This window comes from Pholcus phalangioides, unplaced genomic scaffold, assembly GCF_987345545.1.
Source record: "Pholcus phalangioides strain wild (caught in Gottingen) unplaced genomic scaffold, Ppha-v1.0 ptg000010l_1, whole genome shotgun sequence".
NCBI lineage: Eukaryota > Metazoa > Arthropoda > Arachnida > Araneae > Pholcidae > Pholcus > Pholcus phalangioides.
The window spans coordinates 44,311,455-44,333,319 of record NW_028301603.1 but is presented as its reverse complement, the minus strand read 5'-3'; the positions used below and the strand labels follow the sequence as shown (position 1 = coordinate 44,333,319).

Here is a 21,865-nt window from a genome sequence, read left to right as displayed (position 1 = left end):
GGAAAGAATCGTTTCGTAGCTAGCTGGAGCAAAAAATTTTTTTCATCCTTTCCGAAATTCCGGGCATACTGAAGCAAAATTCGCTATTTGGCGCAGAAAAATACGAAAATACGCTATTGGAGCAGGATGGCGCAAGATATTAGTTTTGGCGCAGTGTGGCGCAGAGTTCCCACCCCTGCTATTGGAACAGGATGGCGCAAGATGCTAATTTTGGCGCAGTGCGGTGCAATTGCCACAGAGTTCCCACCTCTGTTATCTATAAAAATATAATGGGTCACTAAAGTGATCTATAAATGTGTTCTGGGCTATTTAAGTGATAAGTAAGTGTGCTGTGAGCCATTCAAGTGATCTATAAATGTGTTCTGGGTTATTTAAGTGATAAGTAAGTGTGCTGTGAGCCATTCAAGTGATCTGAAAGTGTGTTGTGGGCTACTCAAGTGATACAGAAATGTGCTTTGGATTGCTTTAGTGATCTGTATATGCGCTATTGGCAGAGTTGAAGATATAGAAATGTATCCAAGCCAATGAAATAATCTGGAAATGTACTACAGGCAACTTAAGTGATGTGATCATCTTTCGTGGCCCTTTTGAATGGCTTGGTTGTTTGTTACAAGCCACATCAGATGACTCAGATGGCCACATTTGACCCACAGGCCATTATGGTATACCACGGTTTAGCGACTTACTTTTTTTTATTGCCAGCCTCAATTTGGCATCCTTTTTTAGGGTCACGGGAGGGATAGTAGGTGATCCAATAATGTTGGAAATGTATAGGGGAAAATGATATTGGGGCAATATGCGGCTGTCTCACCATAGTTGCCCGCGAGTGCCATATTTCGAGAGCTTCACTCGAATCTGTTTCAACACAGGAAGACAAGCACCAATGCACCAATCTGCAGTGACAGTTTTTCCATCTTCAAGTGGAACTCTGAACAGTATGTCCAGAATAAAAAAAGAAACTTGTTACCATTTTCTTGTTTACATTACTTCCATGACAAATTTTGGTTGGTGGAGTTTCATCTTTGAAGACTCAAATCGCAGATAGCACCTTCATTTCTAGATTGCACCAATAAATTTATATTTCATCCCTCGTCACAACATCCTACATGCATTTAGTAGTGCCATCTTTGAATTTCTTTCATTAAATGGTACCAATCTATGCATGCCATCATTTATGCTTCTGTGAGAGAATGGGGTCCATCTAGAGCGGTGATTCCCAACGTCGGTAGTAACGCCCCCCTGGGGGCGATAGAATGTTCCAGGGGGCGGTAGAATCTACAGGTGTAACATAGGATCCTATGGGTTAGATTACGATGGGACAAAAAAGGTTGGGAAACTATGCTCAAGATCAGCGTTTCCCAACCTTTTGAAGTCTGCGGCACCCTCGGGAATAACATTAAAAACTTGGGGCAAAGCAGTATTTCTTGATAGATGGCAGTACTACCCATAACAAGCATTACAAAGAAACAAACTTCACGTTATATTCACAACATATACATGCACATTCAGGCATGTCGTTAGATTCCGTATAGGAATGTGTACAAGCTGCATGCATGGTTGAGTAGTAGTAGTCTATTTCTCGCTTTGTATTTTATTGTCGCCATGGCAGAGAAGGCTTGCTGCTCACATAGATATGATGTTGAAAAGGACAAAAAGTGTGTTAGTTGATTTCTCCGTGAGATTAGGATACTCCTCAGTCTAAGCCAAAAAGCAGCCACCGAGGCCTCACTCTTGGTGAATTTACATTTGAGTGTGGAATCGGCACAAAGATAATCAATTCATCTCGTTCACAAACAGTGAAATTTAATTTCCTCAGCTCTGTATGCGAAATCAAATGGTGAGATAACCCAGTGGAGATTCTCAGTGGAAAGAGATGAGATGGAAAGTACATATCTATTGCATCTTGCAATCTTGATAAGTGTTGACAAATACGGTCTTTCAGCTGAAAGTGATGTTACTCTCCACTGTTACTATGAAGGTTTCGACAGCTGGCTGATGCAAAGATAAATCCAAGAAAGAAAAGCCAACTGTTCCTGCGGGGAATCGGACCCACATCTTTTCACTTGCCAGGTGAGCACCCAAGACCATTAAATTACAAAGCCAACGAATCCTTTTTCCTTAAGCTCGTGTTTGCTGAACCAACACCATCTATAGCAGAAGGACTCCATGCAAAGCTTTGACGTTGCTGAATAAATAAGTTTCACCTGTAGCCATTGGATATAGCAGGCTGATGCATGCATAATCTTTACCTTTACTTCCAGTGTATCCAATGACAATAGGTGAAATGGACTTCTTCACTGACGTCACGAGCTTCTTGCGGAGGCTTTCTGCTATAGATGGTGTTGGCTGTACGGGGCCGTACATAGACAGTCAGACCTAACTCTGGCCAAAGCTAACATTGCTGACACTGCCACCAGATGGCAACTTATCCGATGAGTCTGTCATGCATGAGAGGAGAGTATTTAATTCGACTTTAAAAAAATTTTAAGACCTAAAGTGTGAACTGTCATATGTTTTTTATTTATCCCCATAATATCTTACGGCACCCCCTCAGCCGATATCGTGGCACCCTCAGGTGCCGAAGCACCCCGGTTGAAAAACACTGCTCTAGATCATAGTTTCCCAACCTTTTTTCTCCCATCGCTCCCCCCCCCGCCCCCAATGCAATCCAACCCATAGGATCCTATGTTATACCTGTAGCTTCTATCGCCCCCCTGGAACATTCTATCATTCCCCCAGGGGTGTTAACGCCCACGTTGGGAATCACTGATTTAGAGCATAGTTTCTCAACCTTTTTGTCCCATTGCCCCATTCAGAAATTTTTCTCTTCCATCGCCACCCAACACAATCTAACCCATAGGATCCTATGTTATACCCGTAGCTTCTACCACCCCAAAAGGGGTGTGAACACCTGCGCTGTGAATCACTGATTTAGAGCAACACTTAATGAGAGAGTTTGTCACGAATAGAGATGTAAAATTCTCGAGAATAATCTTTCGGAGAATATTTGAGAATATTCTCTGTTAGGACTACTATTATAAATAACTTGAGAATATTCTTATTAGTTCTTGATGAAAATATTGTTATTTATAATATACAGTAAAACCTAGTTAAGTCGTCACTTCGGTTAAGTCATCATTTTTCTTCAGACCCTTCCAGCTCTCATAGACCACAATGTTATTAAACCTTCGTTTACTCATTGCTAATTTTGGTTAAGTCGTCACTATGAGAAAGTTTGAGAAAGAGGAACAGACTTTTTTTATGGCTCCCATTAAAAAAAAGAGCTTGTTAACAGCATTGCCATATGCTTAAAAGTCACCATAAAATCCTATATATCCAAACGGAACAGTTTAAGTAACGAAAGTTACGCTGGAGAAGTTCATTTGCCGACTAAGGTTTCTGGAACGTTGGACTGTTCAAGATAGATCTCATTTCTCCCTGGGCTCCTTTGGAGAAACTGGACTAACCGCGAGACACCCAAGCTCTGTCGCAAGAAGCAACGTAAGCGCTTCGCCCCCCCCCAGGGGGAAAGGTGTTTAATTTTTAAGGTTTTAATCTAAAGGTTTCGAAAATCTTTATAACCAAACTTTTAAAAGAAGTATAAAAGTTGTCATTGGGGGGCGATTATACCAAAAATTGTTTTGTTGTAAATGTTTCAGGCAATAAAAATGGATTTATATTTCACAATATAAACAAAATTAGTACAAAATTTAAATTATTTAAAATAAAAATGAATATTCTCAATTATTCTCCAATTTTTACATCCAGAATATTCTCGTTCTCAGAGAATATTCTCTCCTCACATCTTTAGTCATGAAAGATAGAATTAATGTTCAACATATTTTAAATGTCTGCACTTTATTCGTGGATTTTCTTAGAAGCATTTCAATTTTTCAGAAATTAAAATCGTTGGGTGAAGTGTTGGGTCTCCCATTGCGAGTCATCTTGAAGGTACATTTCACCCCTCTCAAAGTCTCTGCACCAGTTAAAAACTGTACCACATGATTGTACTAACTCAGTAAAAGTTGATTGCAAACTTTAGTGGGATTTGTACGGCATCAAACCTTTTAGAAAAATCACAGAAGTTTTCATAGAGCAAAATGCCTCTACCCCAATAGCACAACAATATCGTGCCGATACCGGTCCAACGTCGGACCATCGAATGAATGCCAAACGTTGGAAACAGGTCGTTTTTCATGTGTCCTATATCGTCTCAAAATGTATATTCACTCAATAAACTCTGAAATATCTTTTTTTTCTCTAAAACAGTTTTACTTCCATTTTTACAGCATTTCGCTTCCAAGGATATCTTGTACGATAATTGGTCCCTTTTGAAATAATCCAAATTTCTCTATGTCGAACTACGTATGCCATTTCTACGTTGAATGATATCGGCAATGATGTCCAACAGTATCAAAATCTCTATGATGTTCTATATCGGTGTGAACTGCGGTATGCAGGTCCACCACTAATGGCCGAGGAGAACAGCTTTGGTATAAGGGACACGCGAAGTTGGCAACTTTTTCCTGACGATAAGTAGCCAATGTAAAGGTAGTGGCACAGTGTTGCCGTTGTTCTAGGCCTTATCCAGATGGCGCTTGTTGTTTCCTTCTTATTTTTCCTCAGCCACAACGTCTATTTTAAAATTGAAAGGGCCATTCTGTTGCTATACTACTATTTGTTGTTATACTGTTTGTAACATGAGTTCATGTTACCGGGCATGAAAGTTCATTTCAAATAATAAACCGATAAAACAGAAGGCATGGCAATGGATGAATAACTAATAAATGCAACGAAATAATAAAACGGTATGATACGACCTGAGCAGTAGATAATAATCCAAATGATGTAAGCTACAGAAGGAGGAATAATAATCAGAGAGAGAGGGGGAGACGCGCTGGAAATGGAACAACGGCTGTTTAGAATTTTTGAAAAAACGCGGTGAACAAAAGAAAAATCCTGTTTGGTGAAACCAGCGCCATCTAGTATCACCCAACGAAACCGGAAAAGTGTTAAAAAATAAGGCAACCCAGAGAAGCATTATGACGGTCTTGGCGACTTATCGTGAGAAAAAGTCGCCAAAGTTGTGGCAGACCATTACCTTTCGTTAGTTGTTTTTAGCGTGTCTTTTCAAATGTTTGAATAGTCATTTAGTGTTTTTCGTTCCGAGCGTTAGGATTACATTTTCGTTGACCGGTAAGGTTGTATACTTTTTATTTATTTTTCTTATTAATATTCGTTATTTTATTTAATTTCCGTTATTTATTTAAAAGAATCTGGATACCCGGAAATAGTCCGGGTTTTAATTTCTTTTATACGTAGAATATGCTTATTTATACAACATGCATGACTGTTGTTTATTTAAAAGAATCTGGATACCCGGAAAAAGTACGGGTTTTAATTTTTTTATACGTAGAATATACTTATTTATACAACATGCAGGAGCGTTGTTTATTTAAATATACTATTATATTTCATTTATGTTTCATGATATTTTTCAAATTTGAATGGGTTTTTAATATTGTTTTCCATGCTGGCGATTTTTTTTTTGCGGCGTCCGCAGTGTCTAACGGCCTTGGCGACTTTTGGTCGGGTCGTCGGACATGTTTGGCGCCGAAAAAAAAAGTCGCCAGAAATCGCCAAACTCTGGATTATACAGCACCTGTTCCAAATATTTTACTCAATGAAAAGTTTTGCAGTAAGAGTAGAACATTAACGAACATTTTTTTTATCGAAAAATTGGAACTCTTTCCTCGGTTGCGCACATTTATAATTAATATTACTTAGAAGATTGCAATTTTATTTGGTAAAGAAACATATAAGTACTTGAGCATTACTTACATGCACGTTAAAATGACACAAGTGAGAACCAATCGAAGTCCACTGACATCAAAAAAATTGTATTCTTACAACTAAATTAGCAACAATAAATTCATTCAAAACTACACAAAAATTGCGCGCAATTATTCTGAAATCTTTTAAAAACTTCTGGTAAGGAGCTCTCGGGGGAATAAAAAGTTTTAAGACTTTTGTAAAGCTGACCATATTTTATGGAAATGAATACGGGAAATACACAAAAAAATTGAATTTCTCTAATGTTTTTCAAAAACTCACTAGACGTTGGAAAATCCCAAATTTAAAAACAAAAATTGTTTTTTTTCCTTGAAGACAGGGACGTAAAATAAATTTATGAAAATTTGATTTGCGTTTACTAAAATTATGAAAGACGTCTGCTGATTTGTCCATTTCCAGTGTTGAGGTGTTGATGATGATGGATCAAGTTCATACAAGATCTGTTGAATTCAAATATCAAGGAAATTGGTTTTTTCCGAAGAAAACAAATGTTTGAGTTGATTTTTCTGCTGTTTAAAATAATTACAAAATAATTACTGAACTTTTATCACCCCCCCCCCCATATTTTTAAATTACCAGCTCTTAAAATAACGTGATTCAATTGACCAATACTGAATGCTGTCTTGAAAGTTTTGTTTAATACGCGTACTTCAATTTGCGGAAATGCACAAGAGAGGGAAAATTTTTTCTTCTCTCTCTTATCTTGAGGGAGGAAAGAAGGGGAGAGAAAGAAAGAGAGGGAGTTATCGTCATGGCGTCTGCCAAGTGGGGCAGTTTAACGCATAACGTTTTAGAGATAATATTTTCATACCTGGATTTGACGGACCTGAGGAACTGTTCGCTGGTCTGCAAAAACTGGTACAAACTGTTGAACGACGAGAACAATGACGTGTGGCGCATGCACTGCGTGAGGAAGCTGGCCGAGGAGGCCCTGCGCTCTGACATCTTGTCCAGTGTTCCGACGTACAAGTCTAAACTGCGAGCTTTTTACCACGCGTGGGACCCGAATGAGTGCTCCAGGAACGTGTACATAAAACCGAATGGATTCACTCTGCACAGGAACCCCGTGGCTCAGAGCACGGACGCGGCCAAAGGCAAAATCGGTTTCATCACCGGCCGGCATTGTTGGGAGGTTTGGTGGGAAGGACCCTTGGGGACGGTGGCTGTCATCGGGATCGCCACGAAAGAAGCGCCCGTTCAGTGTCCCGGCTACGTGGCGCTCCTCGGTTCCAACTGCGAGAGCTGGGGGTGGAATCTTGTGGACAATCACCTACTTCACAACGGGGACAGCCAAGGCAACTATCCCCAGCTTAACAATGCTCCAAAATATCAGGTGAGTTGGAGGGGCGGGAAATCATGTGATTTCAAAACAGTTGTACTAAAAATGCATTCACGCTGAATATTTCTAGGTTTATTCCTAATATATAGTATACCTTTTATTGGCAAGCTCTTGTTTGTGCCAAAATAACGATATGTTGCCAACATCATCCTCTTTTGTGATATAGCATAGATACTTTGGGTTTTCCTATCTTCCTGTCTGTAACCTTATTTACAAAGGTTATCAATAGCGCCAAATCAGGTCTGGCAATAGAAAAAATTAACTGCCAACAGAAGACCATGTATTGGGAATTATTGCCAGAACCTGTGATCTGCCGCTGTCTGTAGAAGGACCACCCAAAACATCTGTTACATTGAGAAATAGAATGATGTTGGCAACATATAATTTGTTTTGGCGCAGACAAATCATGATTCTTTCTTGATGCATTTATCAGAAGCTATATAATGCAACATATTTGCAACTCTATTTGAGGTGTGCGAGTGAAAGAACAGCTTTGGTATAAGGGGCCACTTGACGATTTTCATCGGCTTTTTTTTGGCGCCAAACATGTTCAACGGCTGGCTCCTTATATTAAAGCTGTCAGCTGGGGCAAGCATGCATTTCTACACCCCCATATAATGTTAAAAGATAGGTTAAAGGGTGAAATTTGTTACCAGACCTGCCTGTCCCCCCTTAGTTGTGGCCTTGCTACTGCCGTACAGTGGCATGTACATACTGAGTAATACTGTATAAAACTTGTAGCTGGCCACAATAAATTCAGATATTCTCATGGAAATGGTGTCACCTGATAGGGTTTTATGTTTTGAAATATGTGCTTAGTTTGCTGTATAAGTCTTTTAGAAACTTCCCAAATTCAGGTTTTTCAGACGTGTTATGTTTTTTCCCCACAACTCATTATCAGTGTTTCATGCTCCTCTTAGATTCGTCTATCACCTCCTTTCATTCGCAAAAGAGCACTTTCACCCTTTATACAGAAAGACAGGTAACTCTCAGGCCACCATCTAATGTTTTCTTGATGTCAGCGCCTCTGACTAGAATGACTTGAGAGATGAATCATTGTGGGTGGGGGTACAGTCAATGGTGTGGGTATCTACTCTGTCTGTACTAACGATAGAATTTTTTCAATTGAATCTCCCCCCCCCCCCCCACGCTATGTCAGGGATGTAATTTTTTGTCAGATTTCGTGAGGAGTGGCTGATTATTTGGAATCATAGGTGAGTTTTGACCGCTAAGTTTAAACTTTTGGTCAATTTACGTTTCTCGTATTGATGAATTTGACTATCTCAACTTTTTGAATTTGAAATAACTGTATCATGCATGTTATTGAAAGCGTTTCTTGTGTACAGTAGACTCTCGATAATTCGGCCGCGTGCTAATCCAGCATATTTTTTTAGGCAGATTTTCTTTAAGTCCCCCATAGAAGAGTGAAACATGTAACTGCAAAGAAGTTCATATTATTCAAACATTCTTTTTCAATTTGCTTCCAGTAATTTGGCAGTTTTGGTAAACCAAAACACTGATATGTGTCGTATTAGCGAGAGGCTACTGCGTTCATTATCTTAGCAGCATTCAATGTTACCAGTTACATAGTTATTGAATGAATGATTGTGTGAGTGAGACGTGAGACGATTGATGCTGCTGCTGCGATGTAATTGCATGCGATGCTTTTTATGTGTTGTACAGAAAATCATGGATTTTGCACCAATGGTGCCTGTGCAGGTTGGCGAGAGAATCCGTGTGATACTTGACTGCGAAGACAACACACTAGCCTTTGAGAGGAATTATGAGTTTCTTGGTGTGGCGTTCCGTGGACTTCCGGACAAGAGACTGTATCCAGCGATATCTGCAGTGTATGGGAACACAGAAGTCTCCATGGTTTACCTGGGGAACCCGCTGGATGGGTGATGCCTATCTTTTGTTTTTCCTGCTGGTTGTCTTGGCGTAATAAAACAACTTTTACTGTTCTGGAGCAAAAAAGGCGAGTATAGCATATTATATGTCTCTTATGAATAGAATTGTTATGATGAATATAAGTAAAACCTGGCTTTGGTGGAAACTGTATTAATCGAAAACCTGTCTTCAATTGAAAAAAAAAAAAATCTTGGTCCTATGATTTAAATTCCAAAATACTGCAACGTAGTGTTGCATTCCTATGTTAAGTTTGGGAAATCCAAAAATGTGAGCAAACAACAAAATGAACCGTGAAAGCCCCAAAGCAAAATGTTTATCACTGTTCTGAGATGAGCCCTCAACTGACTGGGAATGTTCTGCGGTAAAAATCCCCGTACGTATAATAAAGTTGTTTTTTTTGTACTTTTCTTAAAATTCTCCCAAATTGTTCTGCAGTAGCGCTAATCATTCTGCGACGTACGTCGTAGATTTTGGCACATTCTGCTTTGGGGCAAGTAATCATTTATCCAAAGTTAAACAATTTCAACATTTTACAATTAGTATCCTGTTTGTTTGATTTTCCAGTTCTAAGAATTAAAGTTGTATCTTGAAGTATTGGCAGTCAATTGTGAGAGATATCGTAACACAACAAAGTTCAGATCTCACCAAATTTCAGCATTTTCGATGAATTTCACATCTTAGATGATTTATAGATCACTTTGTGTAATCCTTGTCAACTATTAGAATTGAGCGCCAGAAATTCCTTATGAGTCGATAAAATCAAACATTTCAGTCCAGGAACTATTGGAAACAAATGCTCTAGTACCTCTCCATTACCACAGAGGTGCTGACACAAATTTCTAGGCAGGAAACACTCAACTTGATGATACGCAAAGCTTACAAAATTTTATGTAAGTTGCTTTCCGTAATCGCAGTGCTGAGTAGCGCCGGGATTTGAAGGGGAGAAGTGCCCAGGCGTCAAAATTTGGGACATGGCAAATTTTAGTTGGGAGCAAAAATGCTGTTATAAAATAATCGAATTTTACAGTGGTCTGGACATAAAAATCATCCCCCCCACAAAAATCCTAGGTATGGCCCTGGTGCTGAGGATTACATTAACATAGACAACAATATACAAACTGAACTTGACACAACAGATATTGACGCACCCTCATTGAAAATTTCAGAGAAAGTCAAATGAATGTAAATGTGTTGGCTATTCAGATGAACAGTGTGAGGTGAAGTTTTATACTGGTATCCCTCCATGGGCGGAGATAGACTTGGAAGTCTGGGGGGGGGCACGATGATTATATCAATTCATATATACATTAGATCAGTCGACTCCACCTTTGACGCTGCCCCTGTATCTCCGCCCATGTATCCCTCGCATGCATGCTTTGCTGGGATTGGCTTTACACAATTTCGTCATAAAATTATAAAGTTAATTTTATTAATTCCAACCTGCAAAATTTGGCTTAGAGTTTAACCTTAATCCTGGAAATGAGCTTGCAAATTGTTGAAGACATTACACAGTTAAATCCTTTGACGAATACCTTGGATTAGATGTTGTAGCTGACACGAATGTGGGAGAGATAAATCTCTGATAAAACTTGCCAGATCTGTCTGATGAACAATGTATGGTAACACATTGACAATGCCATGAGAAATTTAATCGTAAAAAAAGTAGTTCCAGTTAAATTAGAATTTTCATATGTGGGAGGAATATGTAGAATTCTTTGACTTCATTTTTATAATGAAACAAAAAATACTGCTTGTTAGCCGAAACTTGATTGCTTCATTAAAAATAGTTATCAGCCTATCATACCAGGCTCTTAAGGATAGAAAACACCCATACGTGCTTGAATCAATCAGAAGGAATGAAGACAGAAAAAGTATTCAATTCATTCGTATTGCCTGAAATTCACAGGATTTATTCATAGCTTTGAATAATTCTTTAAAAAAAAAAGGTATTTTACTGTTGGGTTGAATTTTTTCAATCCCTGTGAAGAAAACCAAACCCCTATATTACCTATGTTAAATTCAACTCACTTTACTTTATTTTGTTTTATGTGACTATTTTGCAGAACCAATTAATTGTGTAAAGCGAGGTACATCTGTGCAAAGATGCTGTGAAAAATCAAATTTTTTTTTAGTAATTATAGAGTAAATAATGTACGTTAATTTATTTCACCAATATTTTAAATTATTTATTTTATTTTCGATTTATTTTATTTCAATTGCATGTGAGATTCTTACAATTTTGCACATGTCAATTGAACCTTTATTAAATGGGAAACCTGTGTTCAGTGTAAAAAAATTTGTCTCTTGTTATTACGTCAAAGACTGGTTTTACTGGATTTTGGATGGTAATATGATGTTGAAAAAGGATTTTTATTATTCATTTAAAATCAAATGAATAAATGAAATTCCTTAACTTGCATTGTAATTATGTCAAATCAAGGAAAATTAAATACCCGTTTACGCCTATCAAGTACTTTAAAATGTAGGCAGATGTTGAGGACGTTTAATTGTTAAGGGATTTAGTTGACAAGTGGATAAACCAGTTTCTACTTTTTCCATTAAGTAGGCTTTATGCACATGAGCTAGTGGACGCAGCGTCACATTATTCAATGAGTATTTGACTACTTCATTACTTACATTAGGACAGTTTTTCTAGCAGTTGACGACTTAAAATTTGTTATCTATTAAATTCTACTCGACGTGTGTAAACGTGCCGTAAGGTGCCTGAATAATAGCCATGGTTTCTGGTTGGATTAGTTGGGAATGACGTTACTTTGAGCGTGATAATGCAGTGACATTCCTTTTGATTGCCTTTTTCGCTTTCTCTTATTCCAGTCAAATTTTCTAGAACATTGTTCTGTTGCATCCCCGAATTCATCAATGCAAAACCAGCAGACAAACAAGGATTTCACTAGAAATTGTTTTTCTTTTTAATGGTCAATTTATTTTCATATGTTGAAGATTTTTTCTACAATAAGTTTATCAAATTTAACACAAAAGTTTGACACGCACAAAAAAAATAATTTTTACACCTTACAATCTTCTTCAAATTTCAACCTAAATCTTGCGACAGAATAAGAAATATATTTCTCACCAAGACTCCAGATGATTATGTGTTATCGAGACATTTAGTTAACCGACAAGCGTTCCAACACTCTTCAGTCCACAAAAATGTCTTGGTCCACTTGTTGAAATACTTTGTAGATAGAGGTTCCGAAAGTATGTCATAATGATGAACAATGAATATTAGTAGTTTCAATCCAAGTAAAGAAAGACGAGTTGGATGATCAGCACATTGTCAAAGACTACATCACTGGCCGCATCGCTTTATTGCAATTTACTGCCATTAATGAGTTGGGTTGGAAATGAAGGCACCACCTATCGGTAGTCACCTCACGCTCATTAGGGAAAATATCTTATCTATACTCTCTTCAGGTTTAAACCTGGGGCCTTGGCTGCAACCTTCAAGGTGGTAGACAAGCATCTTAAAACCATGCCATTTAGGCACTCGCTATCAGAGATTCACATGTAAGTGTTATCGGCGGAAGAAGACTAAGAATACAGGATCACAGTCAGAATGTCTCAAGCTCATAATTGCAGGAATCATTAGTCTCTCAATATACATGAATTCATCAATATTTCAGATGAGAAATGAGACTTAATCATTTCAAGTATCTTAGTTGAAGGCATCATTAGTCTCTCAATATACATGAATTCATCAATATTTCAGATGAGAAATGAGACTTAATCATTTCAAGTATCTTAGTTGAAGGCATCATTAGTCTCTCAATATACATGAATTCATCAATATTTCAGATGACAAATGAGACTTAATCATTTCAAATATCTTAGTTGAAGGCTCAGACCAACTCGTACAGGTATCCAGGTCTTTTAAGAATAAGCAAGAGCCTGGAGTGGATTAGTTTCATTTAATTTCTCATTACAGGTTAAAATGTGGATCTATCATATGTTGAAAGACAAAGTACACTTCTGAAGCACAGGCGGACATTTGCACATTGAGCAAATTCACCTAAAATACTATACATCATCGATGGTGCGATAACCTTGAATGCTTTAGATCATTTCTGTAATGAGCTTAAATGAGACAGATGAATATTCAAAATGCAAAACACAGCCGGCAAATATGGAAAGTGCTTAGGCACAAATTATTTTCACTATAACATTATTATTAGTGCGAGCTCACCAAGAGAACAAAAGCAAGTGAGAGAGAGAGAGCAGTAGTAGTAGTGCCAAGATTGCAGTAGGTAGCGGCATGAGTGCATCTGGACGACGTATACAGTAAAACCTTGTTAAGTCGTAATTTTTCTATAGGCCCTTCCATCTTTCATAGACAACAGTGTTATTAAACCCTCGTTTACTCGTCATTAATTTCAGTTAACTCATCTTGACTTGACTTACGTCCTTTTGTACCAACAGTTAACTCATCACTATGGAAAAGTTTGTGAAAGAAGATTATTTCAATGGCTTCCTTTAAAAAAAAACAACTTAATAGCATTGCCATATGCTAACAAAAGTTACGCTGGGAAGTTCATTTGCTGACAGTTTTTGAAACATAAAGGAATGTTCAAGCTAGACTTGATTTATGCATGGCCCCACTAATTTAAGGCTTCAAATTTAAATGAAATATTTTTGTTGAAAAACCAGACATTCTTTCTCGAAGTTGAGGTCTTCTAGTGCTTATTTTTTCCTGTTCAGGGCCCTCCAAGACAAAAGTGGATCTTAGATTACCTTGTAGTTGTATCGTGAACTACTGATGAAGAATTAAAACACTAAAATTAAACTTCATGTATTAGTGAAATTAATGTGCAATAATTCTGTTGTGAAGAAAATCTAACTATTCTAACAGTTGCTCTGAGTAGTCTAAATTAAAAATTACCAGTATAAATCAAAGTGTATCAGTACATTTTAGAACAATAAGTTAAGTAATAAGAGAAAAAAAAAGTCAAACATTTCTATTTTTTACTTTTGCAATCTATAAATTTTATTTTTATAGTAATTTTGATTATTATTTTAATAAATGTTATATTACTTTGAATTTGTACAATTTTGACAATATTGCACATTGAAACTGATGCCAATCATGATTTTTTGATAACATGAGGTGACGACTTATCGAAGTTTCACTGTATCAGAGATGCCACTGTACTCCAATTTACCCGGGACCAAGGTTATTCAAAAAATCTGTTTTTTTTGAGTGAAAGTGGGTCCTTCTTAAAAAAAAATTTATATTGAAAAAAATTATACCCCATAATCCACTGGTATCTCTGATTTTCTGCCAGCATGCCTCAAGTCTTTGATCACCTGCTTATATTTCTTTGTTGAGACTGAGCAGTGGGCCATGTTCTGGGTAGGAGAAGAAAGTATCTGTGCATCACAGGGTTTAAGCTACAGTCGCATTTTTTGCAAATTGCGAAAAAAAATCGTAGAATGCGAAAAAAGTAGTAGCCACTTTCGTAAAAATGCATACGGGAGGTACGCAATGAGTAGACATCCAACCATCAACCATTACATTAGGGGTCATTCAAGTGCTACGTCAGCATCGGGGGAGGGGGTTTTGGATTTGCTGACTTTTGATGACGGTGGGGAGTAGTTTGAAGGTTGCTTACGTTATCAACCATCCTTTTTGAAGATATGAAATATTCTAAGCTGCTGACTAAATTTTGCTGACAAGGGGTGGAGGGGGTCAGTGTTTTGCTGACAAGGGGGAGGGGTCAAAAATGGCTAAAAATCTGCTGACGTAATACTTGAATGGCCCCTTAGCATCATAGCATTTTGCTAAAGCTTTTCCTCCCATTTTCACTTTTTTGCAAAAGGAATTTTCTATCCAGCTTAAACCCTGGTGCATCAAAAGTATAATTCATTTCTAAAAACATGTTCTATTCAAAGGTTTATATACTTTCATTGTCTACTAATAGGAAAAGCTTGCAAAGAAGCTCATTAGCACTCAGAATTTAACGTATGGAGTTCTGCACATATAATCAATCTAAAACAAATATACAGTTGATCCTGCTTATCTCGTTTCTCATATTTAGAACATTTTTCCACTTAGTAGAACTTATTTTCATGGTTCTAACCAGGGTTGGATTTTTGACATGACAAACATCAAAAAGAAGTTTGAACACTCAAAAACTGGTTTGAACACTCAAAAACCTAAATGAATGCTTTTTGATAATGTTTTGAAGACAATAGGTACATAAAATGATGAACATACTTTTTTGTATATCACAATGTTTTATTTTTAAAAAATTAATTTATAATAATTAAAACAAAATATTAATTATAATTTACAATTTTCAATTTTTCGACATAAGAGTCTAGAACACGTAAAATATAATTCTGTGGTTCATTTTATCTAAGCTACTGATCACATGTTCAATTTGCTAAATAGTATAGAGCTGCTTATACAAAATATGTATGATAGGGCATCACAAAGTTAGGTTTTAGACTTCAGAAACTATAAATCGGTATTAAAACAGTAAAAAACTTACTGTCAATTTTGTCAAATAGTTTTTTTAACCTGATAAATATGCTAAATAAAAAAACTTATACTTTTAAGTAGATTGAAGGGTTTTACATTCGGAATTATAATTACTGAGACTCTATTTCAATATTTTAAATTTTCTGATCTGCCCAAAATTTTATTCCATGTAAAAATTCTCACACAGAATCAGTTAACACAACAATTAAACTCATTTATTTTCGTCTAAAAATTTCTAGGAGCTCAGGGTGTATAAATTCTGAGTTTCAAAGAGTATTTTCAACCAAAGTAGAGCCGACAGGACTTGATACCCAAAGCATTTATTTTGCACATTTAAAATTAAATACAGCTTAAATTGGAAAACCATTGCATTATAAATGCTAGTAAATATATCATATCGTAGTGCAGAAGTAAGAATAACTTTGTCCATGGATAAATTACAGCAATTTCTTAAGCTTCATGTACAAAGCTAGCATTGCTAAATCAAATGACCTTTTAGTTTTACAATTTAGTATTTTGATCGCTAGATATATTTCAGTGTTATGCACAATAAGAGTATCTCAGTGATTATCTAGATAATTTAATAACAGAAATCAACATTACATATATATGATGTAATAAACTTTTTTAAACACTTATCTTTTGTAAAATGAGTACATGTCGAATCATTCCACAGTTTTCCCTTCAGTGTTTATGCTATACTTTATTCAAATTGTATATTTTATAAGAACAAAAACCATATATATTTTGTCCAAAATAATTCTGTAGAGTAGAAAATTAGAATCATATTAAATATTTATTCTTTGTATAACAGTCACTTTAAACATTACATGCAATTAACGTGTGCATTTGAAATGGGAATTTCAATATTGAAAAGCAATATTTGGGGTTTTAGACAAAGGTTTTTAATGTTACAGTTTAAACTGTCAAAAACCTGCCAACCCTGGTCCTAACAAAAGTAATTCTTATTAGCATTTCCTGTTTAAAGTGTTTTCTTATTTACAACGTTTTTATGACAGTTTTTGAAAAACTTACAAGCAGGATCCACTTTAATTAACAGTTGGAGGTACACATTTATATATTTACTAATAAATTAATCTATAAATTCCCTTCTGATTGATTTTACATTTCAGGGAAAAAATCTTAGCACTTTCAGTATCTTCTGATCAACTTTAAAGCAAATTCGATTCTCTCTCTCCTTTCTCAGGTACTTATCTTCTGATTCCCTATTCATACTTTGGTTTCCCTGGTAAAATGATTTTGTTTTCGCTCCCTGATGGTCCACCACTGTGATCTGTCGCCATTTAACTGTAACTGCCACATATTTTCACACCTGAATATGGGAGCTCTGTGTCATTAGAGAAACTTAACAGCGTGCCTGTGTGTGTGCCCAGCATTTGGCCTGCTTTGTGTTCAGTGGGTGGTGCCATCTATCTAGTGCCACAACTAGATACTTTCTCAAACGTGGCAAGCACATATTTTGGCACACTCATGTAATGTAGAAGTAGTAGTTTATGCGGTGAATTTGGTGCCCCCCCCCCTATTCCAGAGTCTGGGACACTAGACGTGCCTGTCCCTTCCCCCTCCCAGTCGTGCTTTTGCATCTATCCTCCAAACTGGTAATGCTGCATTTGAAGTGTTTAATGTATACATATTAGTGTTGTAGGTCTGTGTTATCGTCGTGGCAACCAAAAGTTTTTCAAAGAAATAGCCAACTCAAAATTTGAAAACCTTAGAAAATCACATTTTTAGCTGATTACCATTGCACAATCGTGTGTTCCAAACTGGGATTTGGGAATGGGTTATAAGGGGTCTCTTTCCCCCCCCCCCCCCCCCCAAAGATCAAAAATATTTTTGTAAAGCAACGGTTCTCAACCTTTTTTGACCCAGAAAGCCCTATCTGGTATATAATTTCTATGGCCCAGTCCCGTTCTATTTATTCATCAAAGGTACTGACTTATTTTTATTATTCGAGAATATTTATAAATTTTTTTCAAATTTAACTGTTTTTTCCCCTCTACCGGCGGCGGAGCCCCTGGGAGTTCACATGGAGCACCAGTTGAGAACCGCTGTTGTAGAGAATTAAAATATTGGAATAAAATAATTTTTTTATATTATCTGTTAATTTAAAATTGTTTTCCAGTGTCAGTGACCTCAACTTTCTGTGAAGAATTACGTTCTCTTGTGCCCCTCCAAAAGCCAATTCTGCGTGCACACCCATGATTTTCGTAATGCGAAATGGTGACTACCACATAGCTGCTAGATGACAATACTTTATATTCAAGGTTGAGTTTTTACAGATTCGGTTTTTCCCAAGTTTTACAATTTGAATGGACGTTCCAATCCTTTACGATTAAAAAAAGACATTTTCGCAATATTGTAGGAACGAAGCATATTTACGGCGGATAGATGCTATCTTTGAATGCTGGCAGATAGCTGCGAAAGTGCTGTAATTTCCCGGTGTGTAACCGAAAGGGAGAAAATCTGCAGGTGAATAAAAACTCCAAAATTTGACTATTACACTGCCTTTCATTCAGGGAAGCAACTAGATATCCCTCATTTTATTCTTCACCAATTTGCATGTATATCAATACAGTACAGTATACAAAGTAGTAAAACCACTTTTTCAAGGTTGCCCGATCACGATACATGGTAAAAAGAAGAAAGTTGGAGGTTTTTTCTCCACTTTTTTCTTAGAACTAGAAAAGAATAGAGAATGGCTGAACAAAATTTTTATGCATCGTTTTCCGGATATTTGACGTATTATAGCGCGTCAATGGCATCTCCGCTGTATATACACACAAAGAACAATTGTACTTGCAGACAAACTCAATTATAGGTACATTCTGTCAGTGCTAATCATTTTACCCGAATTTGCATATACTCTAGATTCTAGAACATTGGCAAACACATTTACAGATTCAGTGGTTGGTGGCACATTTCCAGATCTCTCCAGTTGCCCATGGCATGCTTACAGATATTTTAAGGGGCCTGTGGCATTTTTATATATAATTTTGGAGGTTTGGAACACATTCCCGGATAACTCAAGCCCACGACATATTTTTTAACCAATGAATGGCCTGCACTCCCCAAAAACATTTAGTACTTTTGTGCTAAATATCTGACGTAGTTGTTTCAGCAATTGGGACTTTGGCAATGAGTGCTTTAAGTTATCAAATTCTGGCAAGGTTTTAACATGTATAACTGCCGGGGCTTGAATCAATCGCCAATTATTATTGATTCCATCTCCATTTGCCATCTGCAGAGGGTTTTAGAATATTTCACATATACACACACACAGTATGATATGCATGCTATTTCATACAATATGCTCCTACTGAGTTGAGATGCACTGCTCCGAGGTGTTGTCAGAATTTTACACCATCTGTGCCCCTACAAATGATTATATTTATGATGGCCGTTGACTCTGAATAAAAACGAGTGTGTACGTGAGAAAGGGACTTCTCCCCCTCTTCCCCCCACAGATTTTTTAAATTTCTACGACTTTTTTCCTCTCCCCATTTTTATCACTTCAGAAATTATCTTTCTTCTCTCTCCAAACTATAACATACATGCACAGACAGATGAAAAACTTATATACATATATAGATTATTTGCATAAATATTTAAAATAATTATTTATGCTAGGCTATTATTAGCCAAATCGCAATTGTTAATTTGAAAATTGTGATTACACCAAACCGGCTGAATTAAAATCTTGAAGCAGATGACACAGTTTCATTTAACTAACAGCCAGCATGTGGCAAGAGACAGAAAGGTGTGGTCTGAAGGGGGGGGGGTGAGATGAGTCACAGCCAACTGACGCCTGTGCTACGGTCCTGGCATGGTGTGGATATGTGTTTCCAGACCTTTAATTAATACTCTTCACTACTTCTACCGATAGATTCTAGTGGATGCTCTTTTTCGAAGAGCCTGGTATGATTGGCTGATAACTTTTTTATTGAAAGCACTTGAGATTCAGCTGACAAGCAGCATTCTTCATCTCTTTATAAATATTCCTCACAATTATGACAATTATAGATTCATTGGGATCGGTTTTTTTTCAGTTACAAGTCTGATGGCATTCTAGATATATTACCAGAAGATGTTCATTAGTGAGATCTGGATTTCAGCATTTCTTTCATATTTATCTCATGTATATCAACAAATCACAGATTTTGTTATTTTAATTACAGTAGAGTCGCATTTATCCGACGTCCCACCACAGAAAAACAAAAACTCATCAATCGCCAACAAGAACTGCAAGTTGTGAGTGTAGTCTATTTTTTTGTTGCTTTCGACTCTACCACTGCTAATTAGTTACGTTGTTCGTACAGTGGCGCTACAGTTCATTAGTTACACCATCAACTATGATGGATGGTGATAAGTATTAAATAACCTATGAAGAAATTGCTGCTCTTGTCAATTGCAATGACAATGGAATTGAAGATCAAGAATCAACTGTTGAGCCTTTCAGAATTTCACATAAGGACAAAGTTAAGGCTCTAGAAACTGCTATTAAATACATTGAGCAACAAAAAGAAGTTACAGGAATCGACATAATGATTCTGCAAAGATGGCGAGACTGTGCAGGAAAGAAACAACATTCGTCAAGAAAGCAGACTACGATTGAAATTTATTTAAATCAGCAGAGGACTAAGGTTTTCTGTTGTTTTGCTGTAAAGCATAATTATTAGATCTGTAATGTGTAAAATTATAACATAGTTTGACGTTTAATAAGGTTTTTCTTACCTCCTTATTATCTGACATTTTGCCGGCCCATTTATGCCGGATAAGCGAGACTTTACTGTATGTCATATTTCTAAATTGCAAGCCTATTTTGAGGACTAAAATCAAACTACAGACAAAATTTTGCGGGTCGAAATTTCTAAAATCGTGTTATAACAAAACCACATGAAGTGAAGGATAGTTGTATATGAACATTGAAGATACAGATAAACGTGTTCCTCATGTTTATTCTTTTTTTCTCGTAGGATTCCATAAGTGTCGAAACAGGATCATTTTCAAAATGTGGCTTTCTATGGGAAGTTAATCAGAGCTTGGAAAACACTTGCCTGTGATCAGACAGCGAAGCTGTTTTTACTCTTTTGCCGCAAGCAAAACACGATTGTTTCAGTTATGTGAGTGTAGCACTTACATCTTTCTTACCTGTAATGGTGTGTTGTTTCACATTGCCTCACAGATGGCTCAAAACCCTTTCACTTTAATGATGGTAGCAAGAGATTGTTGCATCATGAGTTTTAAGATTGGTGTTCTCTCTCTGTGTATGTAAATATCATTTGGTATAATTCAAATTTGTTCATTGTTGTCTATTTTCTTCTCCTGTAGGGCAGAAATTTTGCTCCAGATATCAACATAAACCAAACAGCACCATCAGCTGTAAAGAAAGGCACCCAGTACTTGGCACAACATTTCAAATTTGATTTTCCTCATTTTTTGAATATAATCGTTTCGGTATATAATTCAGTTTGAATTTTGCAAAGAACAGAGGGAGAGAAGAAATATTTCGATGCGAGAGTTCTATTCAGTGTAAATATTGCTTGCATAAAGTTGGAAAGACTATGTGTGATATGCCGCAGGAAAACCTTTTTCGGAATTATTCAAAACAAAGATTATATTTGAATTTGAGAAGAAAGAAAAACTATTTTCTAGAACTTGTCAAAGGGAAGTGAACAAAATAAACAATTGCTGTATTCGAAATTGCTCAAGGTTTGTTGTATCAACAACTTATCATTACTGTATAAAAGAAAAAGACTATTTGGAAAGTATGAAAAATGTGTTTTCATACAGCGTAAACCTAAATGTTTTCAAGTGTAAATTATTTATTATAATATATTCAATGAGACGAAAGATTATAGTGTGAAATCTGTTCCTAATTGACATGACGTTGGCTATTGTATGTATAATTATGATTTGGAAAGCTGCCAAAGTTGACGATTTTTTTATCATGAGTGTGTGCAATATTGAGAACTCTGTGGAGTGTGAGAGAAAATCTGCTGTGTATTCATTAGTACAAATTCGACAAAAAATGAATTTTTTTCCATTTTTGACATTTTTTTTAAAAACGCTATTTTGAAGGAAAAAAAGTAGTACAAATACAGTTTCTATTTGAGTTCTGGTTGTTCTCTGTTTTATTTAATAAACTTTGAAGGGGTTGCTACAACTCATTTAATCCCTTAATTACCAAGAATGTATACAGGGCGATTAAAAACTCAATGTACAGACTTTTAGGGGAGGTAAAA

The 21,865-nt window shown here is 36.5% G+C and overlaps 2 protein-coding genes across 9 annotated transcripts in view; one reads left to right on the top strand and one right to left on the bottom strand.

Annotated features, from left to right (window-relative positions):
- The window catches only part of LOC149081570 (phospholipid-transporting ATPase IF-like), a 179,503-nt gene extending 173,510 nt beyond the window's left edge, over nt 1-5,993 (bottom strand). For 5 of the 6 annotated variants that reach the window (XM_089238521.1, XM_089238520.1, XM_089238523.1 and 2 more), the window contains exon 1: nt 5,842-5,988. The gene's annotated coding sequence lies outside the window, so the exon portion shown is untranslated. Of the gene's footprint in view, nt 1-5,841 lie in introns of all 6 variants that reach the window. The other variant, XM_089238524.1, reaches the window with a different exon arrangement.
- Nucleotides 5,994-6,557: 564 nt separating this feature from the next.
- Fsn (F-box synaptic protein) lies at nt 6,558-21,735 on the top strand. Of its 3 annotated transcripts, none has more exons than XM_089238517.1 (4): nt 6,558-7,186; nt 8,876-9,170; nt 20,597-20,743; nt 20,952-21,735. In XM_089238517.1, exons 1-2 carry the CDS (start codon nt 6,605-6,607, stop codon nt 9,095-9,097), a joined length of 804 nt encoding a protein of 267 aa, XP_089094643.1. In that variant the 5' UTR covers nt 6,558-6,604; the 3' UTR covers nt 9,098-9,170; nt 20,597-20,743; nt 20,952-21,735. The 3 variants fall into 3 exon arrangements, with proteins under 3 accessions (XP_089094643.1, XP_089094645.1, XP_089094644.1); XM_089238518.1 differs by having other exon boundaries at nt 6,561-7,186; nt 8,912-9,170; XM_089238519.1 differs by lacking the exon at nt 8,876-9,170 and having other exon boundaries at nt 6,559-7,186.
- The last annotated feature ends 130 nt before the right edge of the window (nt 21,736-21,865 follow it).